Consider the following 25715-nt stretch of genomic DNA (forward strand, 5'->3'; position numbering starts at 1 on the left):
GACTGACTGTTACTATAATCAGTATCAGCAAGTGAACTAAAAGGCTCTAGTGTCCCGAGAGGAGCAAATGCAGTGAAAAGTGCAATACCACAGAGATCGCCTTCATCAGACCCGTCCAGGCAATCCCTTCTCCCATTGCAGAGCTTCTCTGGCTGCAGGCAGACTGAAGTGTCGTTAGCACACGGGTACTTGGGTGGTCCACACGAGAAACTGTCACAGTCGTCTTCATCGGACTGATCTTCACAGTCAATATCTCCATCACACACCCATGCTTTGTTGATGCATCTCCCTTAAGAAAATAGAAAGGGCATGCATTTAATTTTTTGTAATTAAATCGCCGTAATAATGAGTGGTCATCACTGTCTTCTGTCAGAGCCAGAACTACTTGCCATTAGCAACAAATCTATTTGCTGACAGCATCACAGTTTATTTGCATGACATTTCAATGGTTCTTGTCCTGGTTATTAAAGTGGCTCTTAGTGTTAAATCCTTGATATTTTATTTAGTTTCAAGTTACTGGTCTACCTTCTTTAAATAATCCTGTGATGAACTGAAAGTTTAATTACAGTCTTTAAAGGTATATTTGCATATAAGTGCTTCTGCAAACTTTAAAAACACTGCTATCAGTGTCTTTTGGAATTCTAAATTTAAGTAAATACTTTATTTTTGCAAGAGAAATGTCCTTCTGTTGACATTTATAACCTCAACATCTAAACTCCTCACACTCAGACTTATGTACATGTCCTTTCCTAAAAGAACTAGAGGCCCGTTGCATGAAGAGATTCATGCAATAAGCCTTCTTTCCCCTGGCTGCCGGCTCCGATTTTCCTCCTGCACCCAGGACCCACGCCTTTGCTCCAGCCACAGCGGAGAAGCCAAACTTCTTCAGTCTTCAGTCCTCTTCAGTCTTCAGTCTTTGCTCTGTGCCAGCATATGCAAATTAACCGCCATCTTTGTTGGGTTAATTTGCATACTTATCCTGATTGGCTGGTGGGCGTAGTGGAGTGACAGCAATTTGCATGTTTTTCTTTTATTAGTGTAGATATTCAGCGTTATTAAATATATTCATAGTTAAGGTATAATACAGACCAGATTTATGGAAATAGATATTTACTGACTTGGAGAAAAAAAAGTGATTACTATTTAGCCAACATGTTTCAAAATAACAATGTGAAGTGCATAGAAAACAAAGGTCATTGTCTAGGTAAATTTTTTTTTTCACTGCAAATTATTCCTCATTTCCATATTGTTTGCATTTTTCATCTAAGTTATTATTTTTCTGGATTATCCACAGTTAAGGTGTTATGTGAATAAAATAATGTACCATAAGACAAATAGTAGTTAATGAATAAATACATAGAAATAACTCATAGAATGACTGGGGCAAACAAAAAAATGAAATATATTAGAATGTATATGTCCAAGAGTCATCCTCTATAAATGTCTTCTTAAATCTTACAGGCTGCTAAATTTTAAGTAAAATACTGATGAAAAGATATTTCATTTATATAAATATATTAATAATGTTTCATACTATTATAAGTCAATTAAGAAGAAAACAGAAATGATCAGTCCCATAATTAATATAAATTCATTTGATAATATTCAACATTATTAATCTAAATACTCATAAGATGGATACTTCACAAATAATAAATGTGATATAAATGGAGAAATAGCATATGATCTTGCATCCACATTATAAATAAAATGAGTAATATTTTTATTTTATATCATTCTGGAAATATGGTCTAATGGAGCAATTAGGAAATACAAAAAAAGTGAGGTGTACAATTAGCAAAGAGTATTCACTACCTGTAGTTAATATAATCATGTAAGTATAAAATCAATAAAAATTAAATAAGGATTATAAGAAACTAAGGATTCCAAAAATAGGTAGGTAGTTTTAAAATTTATAAAAAAATTAATAAATTTCATATATACAAAATGAATATAGTAGAAGAAACAAACAATTAAAAAGTCTACTATAAAACAAAGTATAACTACCCAAAATACTGTAGAATTTGCATAAAGAAAATTTAAACACCTACAAAAAAATCAACAAAAGAAGCATTGCATAAAGATATAGTTTGGTCTTAAAGAACAAGACTTCTCACTGTAAAAATATTATTTTCCCAAAGTTAGTATGATTCCAAACACAATAGTAACTATACTATTACAATCCTATCAGCTTATCATAAACTTAAGAAAATGAAACTGAAAATATCTTTAAGTCAAAAAAAATACAAAATATTTATGAATAGGAACTGGATATTGGAAATATTTAGCAGTGTTTTGAAGACAGTAGTTAAAATATTTCATAACAGAATATCAATAAACATATCAATAAACAGCATAGAGACACAAAAATCCTCATCCTATATAAAAGTCTAATATGCTAAGTGTCCAGTCATCCAGTTGGCCATTCAACCAATCAAAGCATAATATGCTAATGTTATGCTAAGGCCACTCAACCGCTCACTATGACGTGCACTGACCACCAGGTGGCAGACAGTCGACCAGTCACTATGACGTACACTGACCCAGGGGGAAGATGCTCCAAACAGTTGGTTAGCTTGCCGCTGGGGCCTGGCTGATCGGAATTGAGTGAGATGGGCCATACACTCCCTGGAGCCCTCCGATGGTCCCTCTCCACTTGGCCAACCTCCCGCATCCCTCCCTGGCCCTGATCACGCACCGGTGGGGTCCCTCAGCCTGGCCTGCACCCTCTTACAATCTGGGACCCCTTGGGGGATGTTGGAGAGCTGGTTTTGGCCCCACCCCACAGGCCAGTCCGAGGTACCTCACTGGTGCATGAATTTGTGCACCGGGTCTCTAGTTTATGTATATGGTTTTAATATATAAAATTACAATTCAAAATAATAGCATAATTAATTACAAAGTTAATGACATTAGAATCATGGATTAGCCATCTGGAGGAAAAAAGGTAGAGCTGAGTCTTTACTTGATTCTTACACCAATATAAATTCAAGATAGATTAAAGAGGCATTTTAAATTAACGATGATAAACACAAAAATATTCTAGAATAGACACTAAAACAATAACTTAAAGTGGTTATTACACAATCCCAGAAAACATAAAAGACAAATGATAAACTTGATTTTATTAATATTTTTTATTCCACATTACAACGATAAAATCTGTATATAGATAATCTGAATATCAGAAAAAAATACTATATTTAACAAAAGGGCATATTTCTTTAAAATAAATGGGCTCTTACAAATCAATAAGATAAAGATCAATAACTTGAATACAAGTGCAAGAGTCACAATCTATATACTAATAAAAGGGTAATATGCTAATTAGAGCAGGTCGACCAGACATCTTCCGGACATCTGACTTCCTTCCAGACAAAGCCACAGTGGCAGGGGCCAAGGTAGAGGCGGTTAGGGGTGATCAGGCTGGCCAGGGAGGAAGAAGTTAGGGGTGAGATCAGCAGTTGGGGGCAATCAGGCCGGCAGGGGAGGGCAGGCCGGGCTGCAGGACACCCCGCCCACCTGTGCATGAATTTTGTACACCAGACCTCTAGTAAAATAATAATGGCTTACAAATACAAGATTTTCAAAATATCTTTCAATTAAAAATAAAATAAAACAGGAATTTGATACCATTTTTTCTTTTTCAGATTGATTAAGACCTAAAATGTTAGGCAAAAAACAAACAAAAAAACAAAAAAAGAGAAAAAAACACACACACACACACAGATTTTAGAAGGTTTTAAATAATAGCCAAATTTTGAGGCAACTGAAAATTGGGTAATCTCTCTGTAGGTATTATTATGAAATCTAGCAAAGAAAAATGCATCAACTCTTAACCACAGTAATTATATATTTTTTTTATTTTTAAACTAATATATTAGCCCAAATTCATAAAGATGCATATATAAGGTATGTGTTGCTGCTTTGTATATATTAGTAAAAGAACAGTAACAACTTAAATTATAATTTTCAAGAGTGGTAACATCAATTACAATGCATCCATACATTGAAATTATATGCTTGAGTGAAAAAGAATGAGATGATTCTGCATAAATTAATATAAAACAATCTCTAAAAAATCTAAATAAGAAAAGCCATAAAGTTGAATGTATGGTAGGCTTTCTTATATGTTAAAAGAGATTTGTCTGTTTACCAGTATTCATGACTACATTTTCACTCAGATAGCATTATAAATGCATGGCTAGGCTCATTGATATATAAATTCTTTCTGGAGGGCTACACAGAAAATAGTTAAAAATTAATCCCTCTAGTTAGGAAGACTTGAGGTACTGGAAACCTGGAGTAGGAGACAGAGAAATTTTTCATTGAATCCTTTTGTGCTATTTTATTTTTCTTCTCCCATATTTTGACATAAATGATCCCCCCCACAATTCCTTCATTTTTAAAATGACGAAGAAAAATGTATTCACAAGTGCAATAAAATTTTATAGTTTCTACAGATACATTATAAAAATTCAATATTAAGGTTACTCTGTGCCTTTCACTTTCCTACAGATTTTAGGGAATATAAGAGTCATAACATCAAGTCCCTGTAATCTAGGAATTTATAATCTAGTTAGCAAGAGAAGATCAATGCTTAATATATAACCGTAGTCTAAAATATGATATCATGTACTTAAATATTAAATTGTAAGGGGTTATTTGCAAGTATAACAGAGTGAAGGGGGAGTTCAGGAATAATATAGTAATTTTCATTCTTAGTTTGGTAACTCAAGAAACAGCTCTATTTTTCCTCCAGACATCAGTTATCCATCATGACATTTTAACCATTGACTTCAGAGTGGTCTTAGAATTGTTTCAGTAAACTCATCCATAAATCAGTATCAATCTTGTAAGGTCAGAATAGCAATAATACCTTTTTGCCATCCTTAATCTAAATGCTGCCTGAAAAAGGTAACAAAAAAACAAACTTATTCAAATGACTAATAACTTTAACATAGGTTGTATTACCAGATATCTGAATACATATGAATATACAGTTTAGATAAAATATATGTTTAAACAGCTCCTGAGTAACAATTAGTTTTCAAGGTTTGTTTGAAACATCACTGCTTTTCTAATTTATTTTTTGTTAGATTTTAATTTTTATAAAAATATAGATAAGAGGGTGCACCAGGTATATATAATAAGTTTAAGTACATTTCTAATTCATGACTATTAATTGGGTAAAAACCCCAAAGCAAATGACCTTAGTAAATATGTTTAAATAATGTTGGTTTTTACTTGATTCATATCAATACAAATCCTTACATAGTCAAGTCTTTGGCCTTCACATGTTGAAAAAATAATTATTATAGATTTCCTTGTTTTAGGTCCCTTCTTTACAAATAAGAAACTTGAGACTTATGTCAAAGTATTATTATTAAAACAAAGTAAAAATTAATAATATTAAAATGTGTTATACAAATTATAAATATCCAATATTTAAAAACCAATATTTTAAAAAAATATATTTTAAATGTGCATAAATAAGTTCAAATAACCAAGTATTTCACTTTGTTTTTACTAATTCTTCTTTATAAAAACACTACATGCTGAAAATAATACGAGGTGTTTATATCAAGTAGAGTTCAATATAAGAGTTTCTGATTTATTTATAATGAGGTTTTCGACCTGATAACTGTGTGTATAAAACCCTTATGGGAACTGTAGTGTTGCCCTATGAGCAAAGAGAATAAGAATAGCCAAGTAACAACAGCATAAACAACAAACAAAAGTAACAAAAATAAGCTTGTTGGTTTCATGACAGCTAGTACAATTGCATGTCCACACGTACACACACACACACACACACAAAAGACATTATCAGGACTATTTTGATTTGTGTCACCTTAAAATATACAGTTTAGTTAAAAAGCCACCACCACAACAACTACAGGAAAACTGAGTTTCTAGGTATCCTTAGAAAATGTGCTGCTTTCCCAAAATACATTTATATGATCTCTTCAATAGTTTCTCTTTTCTCTATAAAACTGTATGGCTATTAAGAATAATAGAGTTATCATTTGTAAATCGCTTGAATTGCTTTATCTTAAAAGACAACACAGACTATAACAGGGTAATTCCTCTTCTGGGATATGACTAGCAGTTAATATTAAAAATATGGGTACAAAGAGAAATGAATCTTTGAGGAAATCCTAATGGATTTACTCAATAATATATTTATAATTTCTTTTAAAATACTGGCCTTTAAATTGCAAGCTTTTAATTTTTACCTTACTAACCTTTAATGCCACATACATATTTCATAATGTTTGGCTTCAATTTAATTCCGTAAATATTTATTGAATATGATGTGCTTGCCTAGTTGCCAAAGAATGTGGAAAGAAATAAAAATTTCCTGACCCTATGGAGCAATTAGTCTAGTAGTGACAAACATTCTAATATTGAGCATATAAAAATAATACAAGTAATGTAATTATCACAGCGTGCTGTGGAATTTCGCAGAGGTAGAAAGTATGTGTGATTGGAAGGTTGAGATAAAATTTACTGAGATGTTATTTGGAAAGGGGTTTTAAAAGGTGGCTGTAAATACCACATATGAGTGCGAGAAACGAAGGCATTATATATAGAAAGCTGTCTTCTGTGTACCGTTTTAACATTCAAATCGCACCCTCTTCGGGGGGGTGGGGTAGGCACAAGTAAAGCAAAAAGAGAGAGAAAAATGACAGTTTAATAGCATGATGATTAATCCTGTTGTTTCTCAATGGAAATGTGTCAGGACATTGCTGGAGGAAGTAAATCAACTCTACCTTAATTTGTTGCTCTTCCATTTCTGAGTGGATCCACTATAAACTTATATTTTGTATATGTATGCTTTATTTTATGCTAGACATGATTTTCTTAATAATGTAGTTGTAAGCACAAATTTTCATCAGCACCAAATACAAAGAAGCATGTATATTGAGTTTTATAGATGATTTTCTATAGTAAATTTGAACATAGGCAGTTTTAGCTTTATGTGCTGAATCTAACTCACACATAAAATGTAACCCCTATGTAAATATATACAGATGGATAAGAACCATACTTGTTCCAGAAGCAATAATAAGACAGTTTGGGGGTCACAGTTTATAAAATGCTGATTACTAATTCAAGAAGGGCCCTTAAATTTGATGAACAATGGACAACCATTGAAAGATTTTGAGAAGGTATGCATTCAGGTTATAGCTTATGAAGTAAGAGGAAGCCAAAGTTGTGGGAATAATGGGTTAAAGATAATAATTGCCAGGAGAAAATAGTAGGCCACATAATGGTCTTATTGTGAAATAATGCAGGCTAAATCTTAGGCTTTTATGTAAATAGAAAGAATGAAATGAGTGATGTTAGATAACTTGTAGAGGTAGCATTAGAACTTAGAAAATGATTACAAATTAGGCATGTCAAAAGGTGCTTTCTTGCCAAAACCGGTTTGGCTCAGTGGATAGAGCGTTGGCCTGTGGACTGAAAGGTCCCAGGGTCGACTCCGGTCAAGGGCATGTACCTGGGTTGCGGGGACATCCCCAGTGGGAGATGTGCAGGAGGCAGCTGATCGATGTTTCTCTCCCATCGATGTTTCTAACTATCTATTTCTCTCCCTTCCTCTCTGTAAAAAATCAATAAAATATATTTAAAAAAAAGGTGCTTTCTATTTTAAATCCACATGTTTAGAGCATCGAATATGTTCCTAACAGAAATAAGAAATGAGGAAGAATTTCTGGCTTTGGGGAGAAAGAATATTTATCATAGCATTGAAAAAAAATGAGTTTGAAACTGAAGCAATTTTCAGTGACAGAAATTTTGGAGATGTTTACCTAGAGGTGATAGTTGAAACTTTGGGAAGAGAAAAGTTTGTTATAGGCACCTTGCAGAAAGATGAGAAAGAGCAAAACAAACAAACACACTTAAGAGAAAAATCTATGCAATGCCTGATACATATATACTCAACAAATATTTTTAAATTATGTAAAAGGAAGAGGCAGAGGAAGAAGGGTAAGTGATCATAAAACAAAACAAACAAAAAAGAAATCTAAATGGTAAGTGAATAAAGAGGACAATCCAATGTGAGAATTCATAAGAAGAAAAGGTTTCTGGACCATCAATAAATTTTCTGAAAAAGAAATAAAGAAATTGGTCCCATTTACAATAACATCCTAAGCAATAAAATGCACAGAGATAAAACTTAATTTATTTGAATTATCTCTACTTTGAAAGCTATGAAACACTGATGATAAAAATTAAGAAGACACAAATAAATAGAAAGGTATTCCATGTTCATAGAGTAGAAGAAATGATACTGTTAAAATGTCAATACTACCTAAAGCCATCTGTAGTTTCAATGCAACCCCTAAATAGATTCCAATGGCATTCTTTACAGAAATAGAGAAAAAAAATTCCTAAAATGTATATGGAACTACAAAAGAACACAAAGAGCCCAAGAAATGCTAAGAATAAATCACACTTCTTGATCAAACTGTATGATAAAGCTGTGGTGATTAAAAGAATATGGTGCTGGCATAAAAACAGGCCAAAAGACGAATGGTACAGAACTGAGAGGCCTGAAATAAACCCAACCATATGTGGTCAGCTAAGAGCTGCCTAGGGAGCAAAGAATACTCAGTGGAAAAAAGACATTCTCTTCAATAAATGGTTCTGTAAAAACTGAATATTCACATATGAAAGAATGAAACTTGACTCTTATCTTACACCATTCAAAAACACACAAAACAAACTCACTATGGATTAAAGGCTTAAATTTAAGATCCATAACCATGACACTCCTAGAAGAAAACATAAAAAAAAAACCTCTTTGACATGATTTTTTTGGAAATTACACCCAAAGCATAGCAATAAAATAAAAAAAAAAATAAACAAGTGAGACTACATCAAACGAAAAAACTTTTGCACAGCAAAAGAAATAATTAACAAATTAAAAATACAACCTGTGGAATGGAAAAGCAATATTTGATAAGGGGTTAACATCCAAAATACACAGAGAACTCATACAAATCAGTATTAAAATAACAACAAAAAACTAAGGACAACAAAGGACCTAAATAGGTTTTTGCAAAGAAGATATACAGGCACATGAAAAGATGCTCAGCATCACTAGTCATTAGGGACATATGAATTAAAACAACAATGAGATAACATGTTACACCTGTTAGAATGGCCATCACCAAAAAGACAAGAGATAACAGATGCTGGTGTGGATATGAAGAAAAGGGAACCCCTGTGCACTGTCGGTAGAATTGTAAATTTGGTACAGCAACTATGGAAAACAGCATGGAGGTTCCTCAAGAAATTAAAAAGAGAATTGTTACGTGCTCCATCGATTTCACTTCTGGGGATACATCCAAAGAATATAAAAACACTAACTCGCAAAGATATCTGTTACCCCATGTTCATAGTAGCATTATTTACAATAGCCAAGCCATGGAAACAACCTAAGCGTCCGCCAGTGGCTAAACAAAGAAAATTATATATAACAAATATATATTAGAATACTACTCAGCCATAAAAAAATGGAGAAATCCTACCATTTGCAATAACATGGATGAACCCTGAAGACATTATGCTAAGTGATTTCAGTCAGAGCAAAACAAAATACTGGAAGATCTCATATATGGAATGTTTTAAAAATCCCACCAAATTTATAGAAAAAGAGATCAGAGGTGTGTGTGTGTGTGTGGGGGGGGTAATTATAGGAAAGTGGTCAAAATGTAGGAACTTCCAGTTATAATAAGATTATAATGGCCTTTCGGCCAGAAACCCTGTCTTCTAGTAATTCGCCAAAATGACTAACACAAAGGGAAATAGGAGAGGCTCCCGCTATATGTTCTCTAGGCCTTTTAGAAAACATGGAGTGGTTCCTTTGGCCACATGTGAATCTACAAGAAAGGTGATATTGTGGACATCAAGGGAATGGGCACTGTTCAAAAAGAAACACCCCACAAATGCCACCAGGGCAAACCTGGAAGAGTCTCCAGTGTCACCCAGCATGCAGTGGGCATTACTGTGAACAAGCAAGTCAAGGGCAAGATTCTTGCCAAGAGAGTTAATGTACATATTGAGCATATTAAGTACTCTAAGAGCCGAGACAGCTTCCTGAAACGTGTGAAGAAAAATGATCGGAAAAAGAAGGAAGCCAGAGAGAAAGGTACGTGGGTTCAACTGAAGGGTCAGCCTGCTCCACCCAGAGAAGCACCCTTTGTGAGAACCAATGGAAAGGAGCCTGAGCTGCTGGAACCCATTCCCTATGAATTCATGGCATGATAAGTGGGGGAAAATAAAAAAAAAGACTTCTGTGCTGATAAAAATGTTTCTATTAATTGAGTGGAAATGTGACATCCCTTCCCCCAAAGAATAATTTAAAAACTTAGTATCACCCTAACCGGTTTTGCTCTGTGGATAGACCATCAGCCTGAGAACCTAAGGGTCCCGGGTTCAATTCCAGTCAAGGGCACATGCCTGGGTTGTGGGCTCGATCCCCAGTAGGGGGCATGCAGGAGGCAGCCAATCAATTAAAAAAAAAAGGTTATAATGATTATAATTAAATTTCTGCATGATATATATCAGAATGTTAAGAATGTAGATTCTAAGAGTTCTCATAACAAGGAGATATCTCTTCTTTTTTAATTTTATCTGTATGAAAATATATTTTGCAATATATGTACTCTCATGCTGTGTACCTTAAACTCATACAGTGATGTAAAGAATTATTTCTCAATACACCTGGGAAAAAGCCCTGTCTGATGTGGCTCTTGCACCCAAAGGTTGCCGGTTTGACTCCCAGTCAGGGAACATGCCTGGATTGCTGACTCCATCTCCCATAGGTTTAGTGGAGGAGGCAGCTGATCAATGGTTCCTCACACTGATATTTCTCTCTCTCTCCCTCTCCCTTCTTCTCTCTATAAAAATCAATTAAATTTTTTTTAAAAATAAAAATAAATAGAACTGTAATAAAAGAATAAAAGGTTTCAAGGGAGAACACGTGCTCCAGAAAAAGAAGTCAGAGTACAGTATTAATCTTTCAAGGTATCATTCATTAAGCATGTAGTGTTCTAGGCATTTTTTATACATTATATTGATGTGATCATCCCTAATTTACTGACCAGGAAATTGAAGCTTAGAGAGGTTCAATAATTTATTTGAACTCATGTAATTACTAAATGGTAGATCAGGACTCAAGAATGAGAAAAGTATGGACTGAAATATCAGTCCTGTTAACCACTGAAACAGCAATTTCCATTAAAGATGGGGACTGGATGTTAGATTACAAACAGTGAAGGAATGAGAGAGATAAGGCATCTCAATATACTACAACAGTGATTTAATAAAGGGAAGAAAGGAGACAGGGAAAACTAATAAAATGTTTTTGCAGTAATTGGACTAGTATATTTATAGAGCAGAAGAAAAATTTGTGTAGAGAATAAAACTGAAGACATAAGCAAGAACAGTGACTAAGATCCCATAGGAAGTAGAAGGTCAAGGGATCAATATCTACAGAAGAGCCCTTCTGGACAATATGGAGGCAGTATTCTTCTTCAGAGACAGGCTTGAAGGGGGAGAAGAATAAGCATGCAGCAAAGGGTTTAAAACTGCCACTGGGAAGAATCCAAAGAGAAATATACAAGGCTCATAAGAAATAATATGCAAAGCATTCTGTTACCTTTACAGCACATTGGCAATGGAGAGCTCACCATATTATTTTTGTCAGAAATAAATAAAAGTATCCCATGGGGTTGATTACAGGAAGGAAAAAAATAGTGCTGTGTTTAGAAATTCTTCATACACAATTCATCATATAATTCTAACAGAATCACTATTCCATTGTAGGGTATTTTTAGTTCTAATTATCCAGATAGATTTTTAACAATGATTAAATTCACCATTTCACTTTGTATTTACTGCTATAATAATGAAAGGGAAACAAAACAATCTAAACATAGAAAAGAATAATGCTTTGCCATTCACAGAAGCTCACAGTGGATTTTCATTACACAGAGGATCAGAACAGAATAGAATGTTTATGAAACCACTGTCAGAGTTAAATCACCAAGTCTGTCAGTTAGCTCTGCTATATTATTTTGCTAAAGATCACATCATCCTTAACCCTAACCTTACCCTGACTGGAAATGTATATGGCTTTTCCAAAGGAATCTAGAGTGAATGGTATATATGAGGTCACTACCAATCGATCACCATTCTAGGAAAGAGACCCAATTAGAAGAGGAGACTGTACAGGTAGGAGCTTCTCCCTCTTTTTCTCTAGTCACCTATTCCCTCTATTCAGATATGAACACGGACAACTGCAGATCTGAACACCTGTTCATCTCTCCTAGCCTCCGTGTCCGACCCAAAGCAGCACCCAGCTTCAGTGTAGCTCACCATTTGTTATTTTGTTTTATATCTGCTAATCAGAGATATATTTTGTTTGTTAATAAGGGTAGACATCTCTCATTTTTTCCTGTTTTATCATCACCTCTATGTGTTTTAGCAGTAGAGATGGGATTTAAAGTATTAATTTACAATTCTATCTTCACATGCATTATTTTCTTAAATCTTCTTAATGACATTAAAGTAATTCATTGTATGAACGAGCTATAATTCTTTAGTTCCCCTATAGATGGGCAGTACATTATTTCCAGTTTTATTTTATTAAAAATGCTGTATTGAAAATATTTATGCACATTTTTTATACACTCCTACTTTCCTTTAAATGGATTTCTAAACGTGAGCATGATGTGTCAAATTTACCTTCCTATCAACAGCTGTAGAATTATTTAGCTCATGACCTTTCTATCACTATATAATATCTGATATTGTTTTTTCTTTTTGAATCTGAAGAGTGGCATTTCTGAAAATCTTTTCCATTAATGGTGGATTTGAAATTTCTTCCCCCAATTCACTAACTAAAATATAACTGCAAATATCTGTTCTGGGGTGTGAGAGACTGGATGTCAGAAGATATATTTCTTGATCAAGAATACGTTCTTTGAAGTGGAGGGTGGGTGAGAAGAGATCAACAAATGAACTTGTATGCATATATGCATATCTTGTGGACACAGACAATGGGGTGGTGAGAGCCTAGAATGGGGGAGCAGGCTGGAAGAGGTTAATGGGGGGGAAAAGGAGGACCTATGTAATACTGTCAACAATAAAGATTTTTTTAAAAAGAATATGTTCTTTGGAATAGAAAATGTTAAATGATAATGGTTATACTGTACTTTAACTTCATTTACCTCTCTCTTATTTATAGCAATAAATATTAGCATTTGTATGTTTTAATGCTAATAAGAGGCAAGTTATTATGTATAAAAGAAAATACATTTAACTACCAAATATAAGTTGATTACCTTGAAAACTTTTAAATGCTCAAGCTAACATTTAGAAATCTTTGAAAATAAATATGAACTTCAATTCAATATCTTGGGTAGTTTAAAGGTCTGCTAGCTTGTATAAGTGAGAATTTAATTAAAGTAAAATTTTAAATGTCAAAAAGATTATAGATGTGCACATATTTATAATCCAATGCTTATATCAATAGTGCATTTTAATGTCTGTAATATGCATAAATGTCTATTATAAATATGCATACTAATTGCAAATAATGGCTCCATAAATAGTTTGAAACATTGTGCTTTACTATACTTAAACTACAGATTAAAATACAAGTAATAACCCCCAAACTAAGACCCTTTATTTAACAATTGGAAAGAATCACATAATTGTGAAAGACAGTATTGGAACATTTTTCATTTTGGAAATATAACTCCGTCACTAGGAATAAGTATCAGAAATATTTATTTCTCTATGCCCATGTTAGCTTATATTATTTTTATTTCTTATTTGAATTCTTAATTGTAACCAGAATATGTGTTTAAGAAAAGAAACACGATTCATTTTTATAACTTTGAATGCCCATGGACTGTGTGGTTTCCAGAGTGTTTGCTTAATCACAGCTATGATAACCTTTGTCTTACCTTTTGCTTCAAATACTTAATAGAGAGCAAACTAAATCTTAACAGCTCATAATTTCAGCAACTCAAAGCAATTTCACAAGAAAAAGAAATTTCAGAGATGATTCACGAACATATCCTGAAATCCATAGGAAATTCTTTCCATGGGTTATTTGGATATTACCTATTTCACTAATTATACCACAATAGTTCATTGTGATCTATTTTTCTCAACTCAATCATCTGGTATAGAGAGGGAAGTAAGTTAATTTATCATGTCAGGTGAACCCTACTGTTGTAAGAAAACAAAAGGGAAAAATAATATTAGTAGAATGCCTTCATAAAATAAATAAATAAAACCTTAGCAACTCCTTCAAAACAAATCAAAGGTCTGAATGACAGTCATCACCTTCATTCTAAGGGAATCCAGCAACAGCACAATCATATTTAGAAAACCAGTTGGAAAAAAAAAAGTAAATAATTTTGTCTTTCCTTTCTCGGCATCTTCATTACATTTTATGGTGAGCATTTATTTATGTCCGTGGGTTTTGCTGTTGGTCTCCTGCTGGACTCTGAAATTCTAGACTCTGACTCCAGATTGCCTGGTTTAAACTCCCAGTTCCACGAGGCTGGTTCTATGAACCAGCAAGTTAAAACTTCTTTTGACTTTTTCAACTTGAGCAAGTTAAAAAATTCTTTGGCCTTAGTTTCTCATTGTGATTTGGCATGATGAAATAAGTTCATGTAGAAAACATTCTTAAAACAATGACAAACTGAAAAATGTTAGCTCTAATGTCTGGCCAGTGTGGCTCAGCATCTATCTCTGAGCAAGGAGGTCATGGTTTGATTACAGGTTAGGGCACATGCCCGGGTTGTGGGCTCAATGCCAAGTAGGGGGAGAGCAGGAGGCAGTAGAATAATGATTCTCTCTTATCACTGATGCTTCTCTCTCTCTCCCTCTTCCTTTCACTCTGAAATCAATAAAAATATCTTTTAAAATGTTAAGTATTATTGTTACATATAGAATGTGAACAACCTATTAGAAGGAACACAATAATACTTCTTACAAAGATAAGAAATAGATTGAAGATGAGCTAAAAGGATTCTACAACCGAGAAGCTCATTGTGGATGCTGAACCCAATGTTCTGCTTACCTGTACTCCGACAAGAAAACTTGGTTTTGTGATCACACAATCGTAAGGTGCCATTACAGCCTTTTTCATCACTACCATCTTCACAATCCTTTTCCCCATCACAACGCCACAGGTCAGGAATACAATTTCCATCAGGATGACACTGAAATTCATTCCCATTACAGCCAGCAGGAGAACGAATCTCTTAAATAGAAATGAGAGAGAGATAGAGGGGAGAAGCCAAGAGAGAAATTATTTTACTTGATAATATTTTTCTTTCTTTAGACATTTTTATGATGATAGAGAGAATATATATTGACTTTTTATATTTTACATTTTTTGAATAGTGTTGTTTAATAGCTATAATACTTTCTAGTATTTTCAAATTCATTTCAGAAACATTAATAATAAGAGAAAATTATGTTTATCTCCCAAAGAGTTCCTGAAAATGTCACTTACATTAAAAAAAAGTTTAGAACAAGATAATGTATGACAATTCTATTGTAATTTTAATTAGTGTCTTAATGATTAGATCTTTGAAAGCCTATTCTCTTTGACACATAAAAGAGCTTTCACATTCTACTCTAAATGTTGACTTTGGTTGATCTTTTGACACTTCTCTAGTTAATTTATTTTGAACTTTTATGAGATAACTAAGTAAATAATACGTACTTTCTGGCTAATAAAATCTTTATAGAATAACATTCAAAAGTTTGAAAATAAAAAGACCCCATAATAAACATAAACTCTTTAGGATATAAGATTATAAATCTAGAATCACAGCAGACACATAAGAATTTAATGAGGCACTATATATTCAAAGTCAATTTATCAATTAATAATTTATACAGTACTCAGATAACTCTATTCCACAAAACCTGATAACTAAAAATATAGGTTAAAATATTCTGGTAAGCATAAGCAAGAATAAGGAAATAAAAAATGTTGGTGATATAGATGATTCATAGTACAACTGAATAATTTGACTGTAATCAGTAACATATTAAATTATTAATATTTAATATTGTAAGATAAAGTAGCCAGCATCTCTGAATTGTTGTAAAATATTTTAGAATATATGTTTATATGCATGAGTTTTAATGTAATAAATTTGTCTTATATAACTAATCCAGCAATTAATCTACATATCTATAACAGCAATTATTCTGTAACATTATAATGAATTTGAAACAGGTTCATGTGAGTTACCTATTATTTAATGTGCTGGTTTGATAGGGATCATGTCACTATGAATTAAGATTGGAATCATTTAGGTCAAAGCTAAAAATAACAATTATATCACCAAGGCAGCTACTTAATCTCTTAAGACCTTTATTTGTTCACCTAGAAAGTGAGTCTGTAGAGTTGTAAGAAATAAAGTGGATATCTGTAAATTATTATTATAACTACACATTTTTTTTAATGCTGTTAATGCATATGATATAGTTTGGTTCCTAATATTTTCCTAATTTAAAGATGTCCAACAACTGTCAAGTGGTACAATATTATAAAGATGCTCAAAATTGCCTTGACTCTTCACTCTACTTCCCAAGCATTCATTGCTAGAATAGTAATGAAATAACAACCAAAAATAAAAATATCCTCGCTGAAGCAAAAACACACAAGTAAATCTGTTGGTAAAAAATAGGAGTTCAAATTTAGAGAAAACATATTGAACTAATTTCCAAAAGTAACCTCTGTTAAGAACACTTACAATGCCTGGCCAGCATTGCTCAGTGGTTAAGTATTGACCTGTGTACCAGGAGGTCCCGGTTCGATTCTCCATCAGGGCACATACATGGGTGTGGGCTCAGTCCCCAATGTGGGGAGTACAGGAGGCAGATGATCAATGATTCTCTCTCATCATTGATGTTTCTCTCTCTCTCCCTCTCCTTCCTCTCTGAAATAAATGCATATATATATATATATATATATTAATATCTTTTTAGAAAAGAACACAATAATTACACCCAGTTTACAGAGAAGGCCCTGACTTTAGGCTGGCTATGAAATGCCTTGCAAAACCAGCCAACTCTTTTTTCTACTTTCCTAGTTATTCAAATCCTTCTGACTTCGGATATATAGACTTCTTGATTGAACAAAATGAGTGAGTACACACAATCAATAAAGATGGTAGAGTCTCTGCACATTTGGAGGATATATATGAAATGTGACTTAGCAACTTCCCACTGTATTTAATTTAGTATCTGCAGAGTGTCCTATTTAACACCATGGCCTGACCACTACAGTGGAAAAGGATGCTGAAGTTGGGTTAATGTTACAGAATAGTCACAGAGATGTGAAGTACAGCACAGGGAAAACAGCCAATAATACTGCAATCACTATGTCTGGTGCAAGTAGGTGCTGAAAATATTGGGGGGGGGGGCACTTTGTAAAGTATACGACTGTCTAACTTCTATGGTACACACCTGAAACAAATAGAAACTACTATTGACTGTAAACTATAACTGAAAAAAATAAAAATTAAAAAAAAGAATTGTGACGTCTTCAAGCCTAGTATTCTTCTAAAGAGAACTTGAAAATCATGTGATTTCAGTGTCCAGGAAAAAGAAAGGAGAATAATCCAATGCAGTTCCAAGATCCACTGAGCTAAGCTATTCTCTGGGAAGAAGCCACCTTCCATGCTGCACCGAATGGTCTTTGGTTCCTTCTCCTGCTACTTTTTTGTTGTTGTTGTTTTGTATTTCATTGCTTATAGATATATATTATTTTCTTTATTCTTCTTTTTTTAAAATTTTTTATTACAAAGGGTATTATGCTGCTCTAAAAAGGAAGGAACTCTTACCTTCTCCTGCTACTTAACCTTCCTCAAAAACAACACAGAACAAAACCACCTCAGGTCCGCTGAACGTTATAACCTGCAGTGTGAGCTCACCAATAAAGTATAAACATTGTATTTCAGGTAATTGTCACTCAGTGATTTAAAATAATAAATAATGGGAAGGGTAGCCTATCCATTTTTCTACTTTGTCTCAAATAAGAGTGAAGACTGGCAATTTATATATTGAATCTGCTGCTCAGTATATATAATTCGGCAAATACACTGTTGACCTTTTAAAGATCTGAAAATTTTCTTTAAAAAATCTAGATTTTTTTTTTTGCCCTGGACAGTTTTCTCAGTGGTTAGAGCGTCAGCCCTCAGGCCAAAGTCTCAGGCCTGGTTCCCTTTTACAGGTACCTGTACTGCAGGCTGGATGCCGGTCCCGGTCCCAGGGAGGAGACGGACAGAAGCCAGGTAGACGGGGCGGCACCCGAGCTAATTCGAGGCTCTCAGTCCCTGTGTGGAGGCCACATGGCCATCAGCCAGGTGGGAACAGGGGTGTGCTCCCCCGCAACAGGATCCTCAGGTCTCCACTGTGGGCTGTGCCAGGACAGAGCAGGAAGGTCGCCAGCTTTTTTGTACATGTGCTTGTTAGTTCCGGATTGGTCCTTTCAAAGAATTTTCCCGTAGCAACATCCTTGGGATTGGTTATCTGCAAGCTGCCTGCCTTAGCAATAGCCATACATTTTAAAACTCATGCCTTTGGCGCTCACCCTTCCTTCTCCGCCCAGTTGGGGTGTCTTAGTGACTCCGATTAGTGGGGTTTTTGGGTTGTACTTTCCCTTCCTGGGGCCGGATGCCAAACCACTCCTGACTGTAGCATGGAAGGGAAGCTCTGCGCGCTGGGCTGCTCCTGGAACCCCGGCCACACCTTTCCAGGACTGGCTTCTCCCAGTAAACTTCCATCCCACTGTATTTGTTACTTCATTCTTCGTTTTTTTGAAACAATGAACTCGGACTCAACATCCCACATTTTGGTTTCACTGGTAGGGGCTTGTGCAGGAGGCGACCAATTGATGTTTCTCTGTCACATGGATGTCTCTCTCTCTCTCTCTCTCTCTCTCTCTCTCTCTCTCTCTCTCTCTCTCTCTCTCTCTCTCTCTCTCTCTCTCTCCCTCTCTCTCTTTCTCCCTTCCTCATCCTTCCCCTCCACACTCTCTAAAAAAAACAAGAAAAAAAAATCAATGAAAAAATATCCTTTGGTGAGATTAAAAGCAAAAACAAAAAAATATAGATTTTCCAGTTTCTTGAAAAGTAGGAGTAGGAAGATTTTTGGACTAGCATCCTTGAAGAGCAATACTGCTGCCTGCTTTACATGGGGCTGGGCTGGATTGTATCCACAGCCCCCTATTATCATGAAAGGAAAAAGATAATTTCTATTGGGTTTTTCTTCCCCTGGCACGTTTTTCTCCTTGGTAGAAGTGGGCAATAGGTCAACTACTCACTGCATTTTCTTTTGTTTCTGAATTACTTCTAGAAAGCTGTGGACCATTTTTAGTTCACTGTTGCTTCAATATTGCTAGTAATTTTACTCTTTTGTCAAAATTAGGTTTTCTTCTTTATGAGTCCTTTTTATTGATATTTGTGAATAATCCTCAAACTCACCCTGTTACTCTCTTTTCAATTGCTTTTTAGAATTTAGAGCCAACTTTATGGATCATAAAGTTTCTCATGATATGTATTTGTTTGGACCAATCTCACTCTCAGATTTACTCATGTTACTCATCCTTATTCTGCCTTTGTTTAAATCCTTCCTCTTTACAACTTCTATTATTTCCAGGTTATAGCTTAAATTATTTCTGGAAGCATTCAGAGGGCTATGTGAATAAATAAACAGGATAGTGATATGCACTGAAGGTTTAAAAAGAAACAAAATATGGTACACTTAAAATTATCTAATTTAGAAAACCCTTTATTACTTTAAATAAAACTAAATAGCATATACCAAAATTTACACTAATTTCTATTCCTCTATCCATTCTTTATTTCTTTAGGAACTATGTTACCTCAAAAATGTCAATAATAAAAAAATTCCACGTTTTATCAAATTATTATACGATTGATGTTTTGACTCTAGATTTGGTTTCAAAGGTCTAGTTCTTTTAAATCATCTCTTTATCCATCTCAATGATATAATGGAAAATTCTCAAGAAGAAGATTATGTAAGCTCAGAAATCTAGATAGATCCATCTGATTCAAAAAGAGTACAGAAGATAAATTGTTGTTTGGGGAAAGGGTCTCTTCTCCTGATTCAGCAGTATGTCAGCTATATATCTAGAGGACTAGTTTTTTAGCTCAATATTATTTATAGCCCAAAATAAGCTGTAGTCACAAATACCAAAGCAGGATCTGTGAAAGGAGAGAATATGCTGCTATTGTCTGATATATATATTTTTAAATTCCATTTGTATTTTATTTGCTTTGTTTGGTTTATCTATTTATGATTCATAGGTGAAGCTACTCATTTGTTTTCTTACTGTAAGTAAACATATATCTTATAAATTTAAAATCTGGTATTTCCCTAGGGCTTTTCTTGTCTTTTTTGTTTTTTCTTCTTAAGCTACCAGTGTCTAAACCTCTGTGGGCTGTTATACCACCTACTAAGGGGCAGCACAAATAACCCGATGGCAGTAGTTTTAAAATGAGTCTGAGGAAGGAAAAAGAATATACCATTATAAACACTCAAATCTAAATGGTGATATTACTCTCCTGTTTGTAATGCTCACACACACACATCACTAATGTATACGCCTCCTGGTCTCTGTTATATTATCCTCCCCAACCTGGCTTGCCTTCCTGTTTATACTTCAGCTCTTAATGCCTCTAATTTTCTTTAAGATTCACTTTATTTTCCAGGATTAGGTCCTTAACTCTGGTGTCTGTAGGCTCAATAAATTCATGGGTAGGTTGTAAGAATTTATAAAATAGAAACTTTATATGACGCTCTGTATTTTTCTTCTGGAGGAAGGGAGTCAGAGCTTTCCATGGCAGATTCCAAGAGAAATGCCAAGACCAACTGCACACTTCTCTCTTTATCTCCATGCCATACACCTAACATGTGTATGGCATACAATTTTGCCTAAGAATCAGATTAATTAAATTAGATGGATTAAAACCCAGTGAAAAAAAAAGATCACTCATCTACTTGTACTGAGTTTGATTACAAATAAATAAACAGAAGTGCTTATTGAGACCACCCAATTTCACAGAAACAGAAATTATAAAATAATTATTTTTGGTAAATGTTCAAATAGTCTTAGAAAATATATATATATATTTTTTCAATTACAGTTTACATTCGATATTATTTTTTAATAGTTCCAGGTGTTCAGCATAAGGGTGAGACAATCATATACTTTACAAAGCAGTCCCCCCAATATTTCCAGTACGCTCCTGACTCCATACATAGTTATTACAACATTAACGACTATATTCCCAATGTTGTACTTATATCCCCGTGACTATTCTGTAACCACTGATCCGTACATCTCAATCCCTTCACCTTTTTCACCCCATCCTCCCTCCCCTCTGACAACTGTCAGTTCCTCCAGGTCCACCCATGCTATTACAAATGGTAGGATTTCATTATTTTACAAAACAATTTGACCGCAGTTATATAGATAACAAATAGCAGAGATGAGATTTAGCTTTCATAATTAAACTGCAGAACCTGCCTTCTCTATAACCATTATTAACTTCTGGTAAGGCCTTTCACACATAAAGGCTCAAAATAAAAGAAAATTTTAATAATTAGCTCATATAATAATCAAAAGTGTCTATAAACTAATTTATTTTTAATTATGTAAATACTGCTGTTTAGCTCATTTCCAATAATATTTATTGTATTCTGTTGTAAGGTAATGGTAAAATTTTGTCTCTTATGAAAAGATCTCAATAAATTTCAAGTTACAAGAGGCAGTCTACCCTTTTTTTGGGTTTGTTTCTTCAATCGGTTGCCTGGGAAGGAAAACAAAGATTTAAAGGATCAGAAAGGTTGAGTAATGTTACCCATGATTACACATCTAGTTAGGGCAAGAGAGATGCCAAATTAGTTTCATGATCTTTACAATGAGTATATTGGCCTCAATGACTCCTTCACTTGCTCTTTAAACATATATTTGTTGCAATGTGGCCGGCATTCTCCAAGCACTAGGATAGAGAGAGACTTTCCTGGTAGCACAGAACTCCCATGAGGGGAGGAAGAAGCATGGAGGCATTTAATAAATAATTACAGAAGCACATGAACTAGAGTAGTCCAGGAAGCAGTGAGTGCTTTGAAGACCATGGGTCAGAGGAATGCTGCAGAGGAAGAAACCTGTGTCTCCTCTGATCACGACTGGTTGGCCAAAGCTAACCACGTTGGGTGGGGCCCCATCATGTTGGTCCCCCCTAACCACAATTTTCTGGGAAGTACAGTCTTACTGTGTTCCAAGAGAAAGAGAAGAAATGCAAATATTTTGGGAATATCCTCAATGACTACCATAGGAAGAGACATGTGTATAGAGGACATGTTGACAAGGGTGATTAGAAACATCTCTCTGAGAAGGTAATATATGAGATGAAAAAATGAAGGGAAAGAATCACCAGTGCAAGTTAAGGTTGAAAACAAGAGTAGGAAGAAAGAGAAGGACCTGAATGAGGGTGTGTGAGTAAAAGGAGATCTGAGAGGAGGCAGGGGCTGGATCTTTCTGGCTTTTATCAATACCTATGGTAAGATAAGTTCAATGATATTCATCCTCTGGAGGTTTTGAAACAGGAGTTATGATGATATAATTTAATCTATATTATTAAAAGTTCTCAATGGTTGTTATATTGAAAAAATGAATGTGATGATGCTTGAGTAGAAGTAGGCAATGGCTTCCACTGGAGTCCAGGTGAAAAATAAAAGATGCACTGTTTGTCTCTGAAAAGATCATAAAATAATGGATATATAGGTGAGTAGGTGATGTTCTCGGTTACAAAAGCAATGTCATAAGTGCTTTGGTAGGAGAGCGCATGATGAGAACACGCACAGGGAAAACTAACTACACATGAGGTTTCAGATGGAACCCCAGGAATTCTATGAGGAGAGAGAAAATTCTGAATCAAGATTAAGAGTCAGACAGAGGGGAACATGGCATGAACAAAAGATATTTTGAACAAAGTCAACAGCAGTCATAAAATTTTGTCTCGTGTGTGATGCCAAGAGAGGATAAAGGTAAAATGAAAAAGGAGGCCATGGCTAGACCTTGAATGGCCTTGTATGCTACGCTAAATGGTTGGATTTAACCCTAAAGGCAACTGGGAGTCCAGAAAGGCCTTCAGCTAGATTCGGATATGCTTAGATATCCAGTTTACATAGATCACTTTTGAATCATTTAAACCATAAATAGAAAGGGGAAACATCTCCAAGATTCCTAGATTTATAATGCATTTATATATAATTGTCCATAAACATACATTTGTAAGCTCAGGTCTAGCTGAATGAGTCTTTGCTGCTACTATCAGATGGATATGCATATGTATATGAACATGAACATATATATGTATGTATATGTATATATATATATGTATATGTATATACACACACAGATATATGTGTATATATATATTTTTTTCATTCACTTGAACATTCAAAGTTTATACTAAAGTGAGATAGACTATTACACACACACTTTTATGTTTCTTCTCTTCTCCTCTTTTCATCCCACCCCTTCACAACAAATTAAATATACCCTAAACTTATTACTTAATGTCTGTTGGGTCTGGGTATGTAGTGGTGTTTAGAAATGTCGCCTTCTGCCAAAAAAAAATTCACAAAGTATTAACTTGATATTTCTAGTACCCACCTGATACCAGGAGTAGTTATTACATTATTATTGACTGGCTTCCCTATCCTGTACAACCAACCTGTACTGCTCAACTCTTTCACCCTTTTTCACCAAGTCCCCCAACCCCTATCCCCACTGGCATTCATCAGTCTGTTCTCTGTATCAATGAATCTGTTTCTGTTTTGTTTGCTCATTTACATCGTTCTCTAGATCCCACATATAAGTGAAATCATATGGTATGTGTCTTTCTCTGACTGACTTATTTCACGTAGCATAATATCCTCCAGGTCCACCCATGCTATTACAAATGGTAGGATTTCATTATTTTACAAAACAATTTGACCGCAGTTATATAGATAACAAATAGCAGAGATGCTAGCAACTGTACAGAGACAGACTTTTTTCCCCTCCTAAAGTTAAAAATTGTGAAAATAAAGATTGCAAAAAATATGTTGTTTTTAAAATAGTCAGAATATATTTTGTTTTATAAGAAATGTTAAAGCCCTCCTGAGAAAATAGCTGATAATAGTATGACAAATATAATGAATTATTTAAATTGTAAAACCAATTTGGGGAGAAAAACTTTTTAAATTTGTTTTAATGGAGTTTATAACTTACATTCATTGTAAAATGCTTTGAAAAGTAAAAACCACCAGGTATTGCAACGCTTCCCTGCGTTTCCTATAATCACCATGTGTCAGTCCTTGCTCTGTTCCTAGCTTTGCAATGAATCACTGTGGATGAGTAAGTCCTGCACCCTGGGCAGCTGTGTGTTCCAGATTTCTAGATATTCTCCTCCTGGCCCGAAACGACTGAGATGAGGTCTTGCAGCATATCAATCAATAGTAATTTCGTTTACCAACAAGGTATGGCCATCACCTTGGCCTGCTTCTGACTACAGGGACCTTAACATTCTCCAAAGGAAGGTAGGCTATCTCTTGTCTCTAGAAGTCCTCAGGAGAATGTTGCTTATTAAACCTACCTTAGCCCTTGAGCTGCTGGCCTGAAGTCTGTGTTGGGGTCAGTGGGGGTCTATTATCCTGCTCTTTCACATGTAATGTGGGATGGGTTCCCCAGGGGCTGTGCCTACCTAATGGTACAGTAGTCTCAGCTGCTAATTGACAATGAAGTCAAGTCTAGGGCCTCCTTAAATCGACTTGTTCTCACCACTGGACCTTAACCGTGCACAGGTCATATAGATTTTAGATGCCATATCTCTTGGTTATTATTCTCACTGTCCCTCCTTTCCTCCTACCTCAACACATTTCCAATGGCGTGTGTGTGTGTGTGTGTGTGTGTGTGTGTGTGTTTTATCACCTATTCCAACAAATTATTTTTAATCCCCATATGTTGCCCTTACTGATAATTATCCTGAGAAGATGTTGTATAAAACTATCAAAACCATTTATTAGTACATGGGACTTAATGGCAAATTTAATAATAAAACAGAGAAAATATTTGAAATCTTTAATGTTTACTATCTGGGTCAGTTAGAAAAGTTGAACAGAAGGACATGGAAAATAATATATGGATACCTAAGCACAAATTCAATTATATTAACATGAAAATGTTTTCAGTGTTAAAAACACATAGACATGTAGGCACTCAAAAAGTATATTGAATACCTCTGAGGCTAGGAATATATCCCAAGAAACCAGAAACACCAATCAGAAAGGATATATGCATCCCTATATTCATAGCAGCACAATTCACCATAGCGAAGATCTGGAAACAACCTAAGTGCCCATCAACGGATGAATGGATTAGAAAACTGTGGTACATCTACACAATGGAATACTATGCTACTGTAAAAAAGAAGGAATTCTTACCATTTGCAGCAGCATGGATGGAACCTGGAGAGCATTATGCTAAGTGAAATAAGCCAGTCAATGAAAGGAAAATACCACATGATCTCACTTATTCATGGATAATTGAGACCATTATAAAAAAAGCTTCTAAATGGCAT

General features: G+C 34.6%; 1 protein-coding gene and 1 pseudogene across 1 annotated transcript in view; one reads left to right on the forward strand and one right to left on the reverse strand.

Moving 5' to 3' along the window:
* Nucleotides 1-15488, reverse strand: part of LOC102765229 (low-density lipoprotein receptor-related protein 1B-like) — a 221897-nt gene extending 206409 nt beyond the window's left edge. Inside the window, exons 1-3 of the mRNA XM_015567146.1 lie at nt 15467-15488; nt 15119-15301; nt 89-289 (exon numbers count right to left, since the gene is read on the reverse strand). Of these exons, the coding sequence (XP_015422632.1) occupies nt 89-289; nt 15119-15301; nt 15467-15488 (406 nt within the window). The remainder of the gene's footprint in view (nt 1-88; nt 290-15118; nt 15302-15466) is intronic.
* LOC107183901 lies at nt 9777-10316 on the forward strand (annotated as a pseudogene).
* Nucleotides 15489-25715: the final 10227 nt, after the last annotated feature.

The sequence above is a fragment of the Myotis davidii genome, unplaced genomic scaffold (assembly GCF_000327345.1).
Source record: "Myotis davidii unplaced genomic scaffold, ASM32734v1 scaffold560, whole genome shotgun sequence".
NCBI classification, from domain to species: Eukaryota; Metazoa; Chordata; class Mammalia; order Chiroptera; family Vespertilionidae; genus Myotis; species Myotis davidii.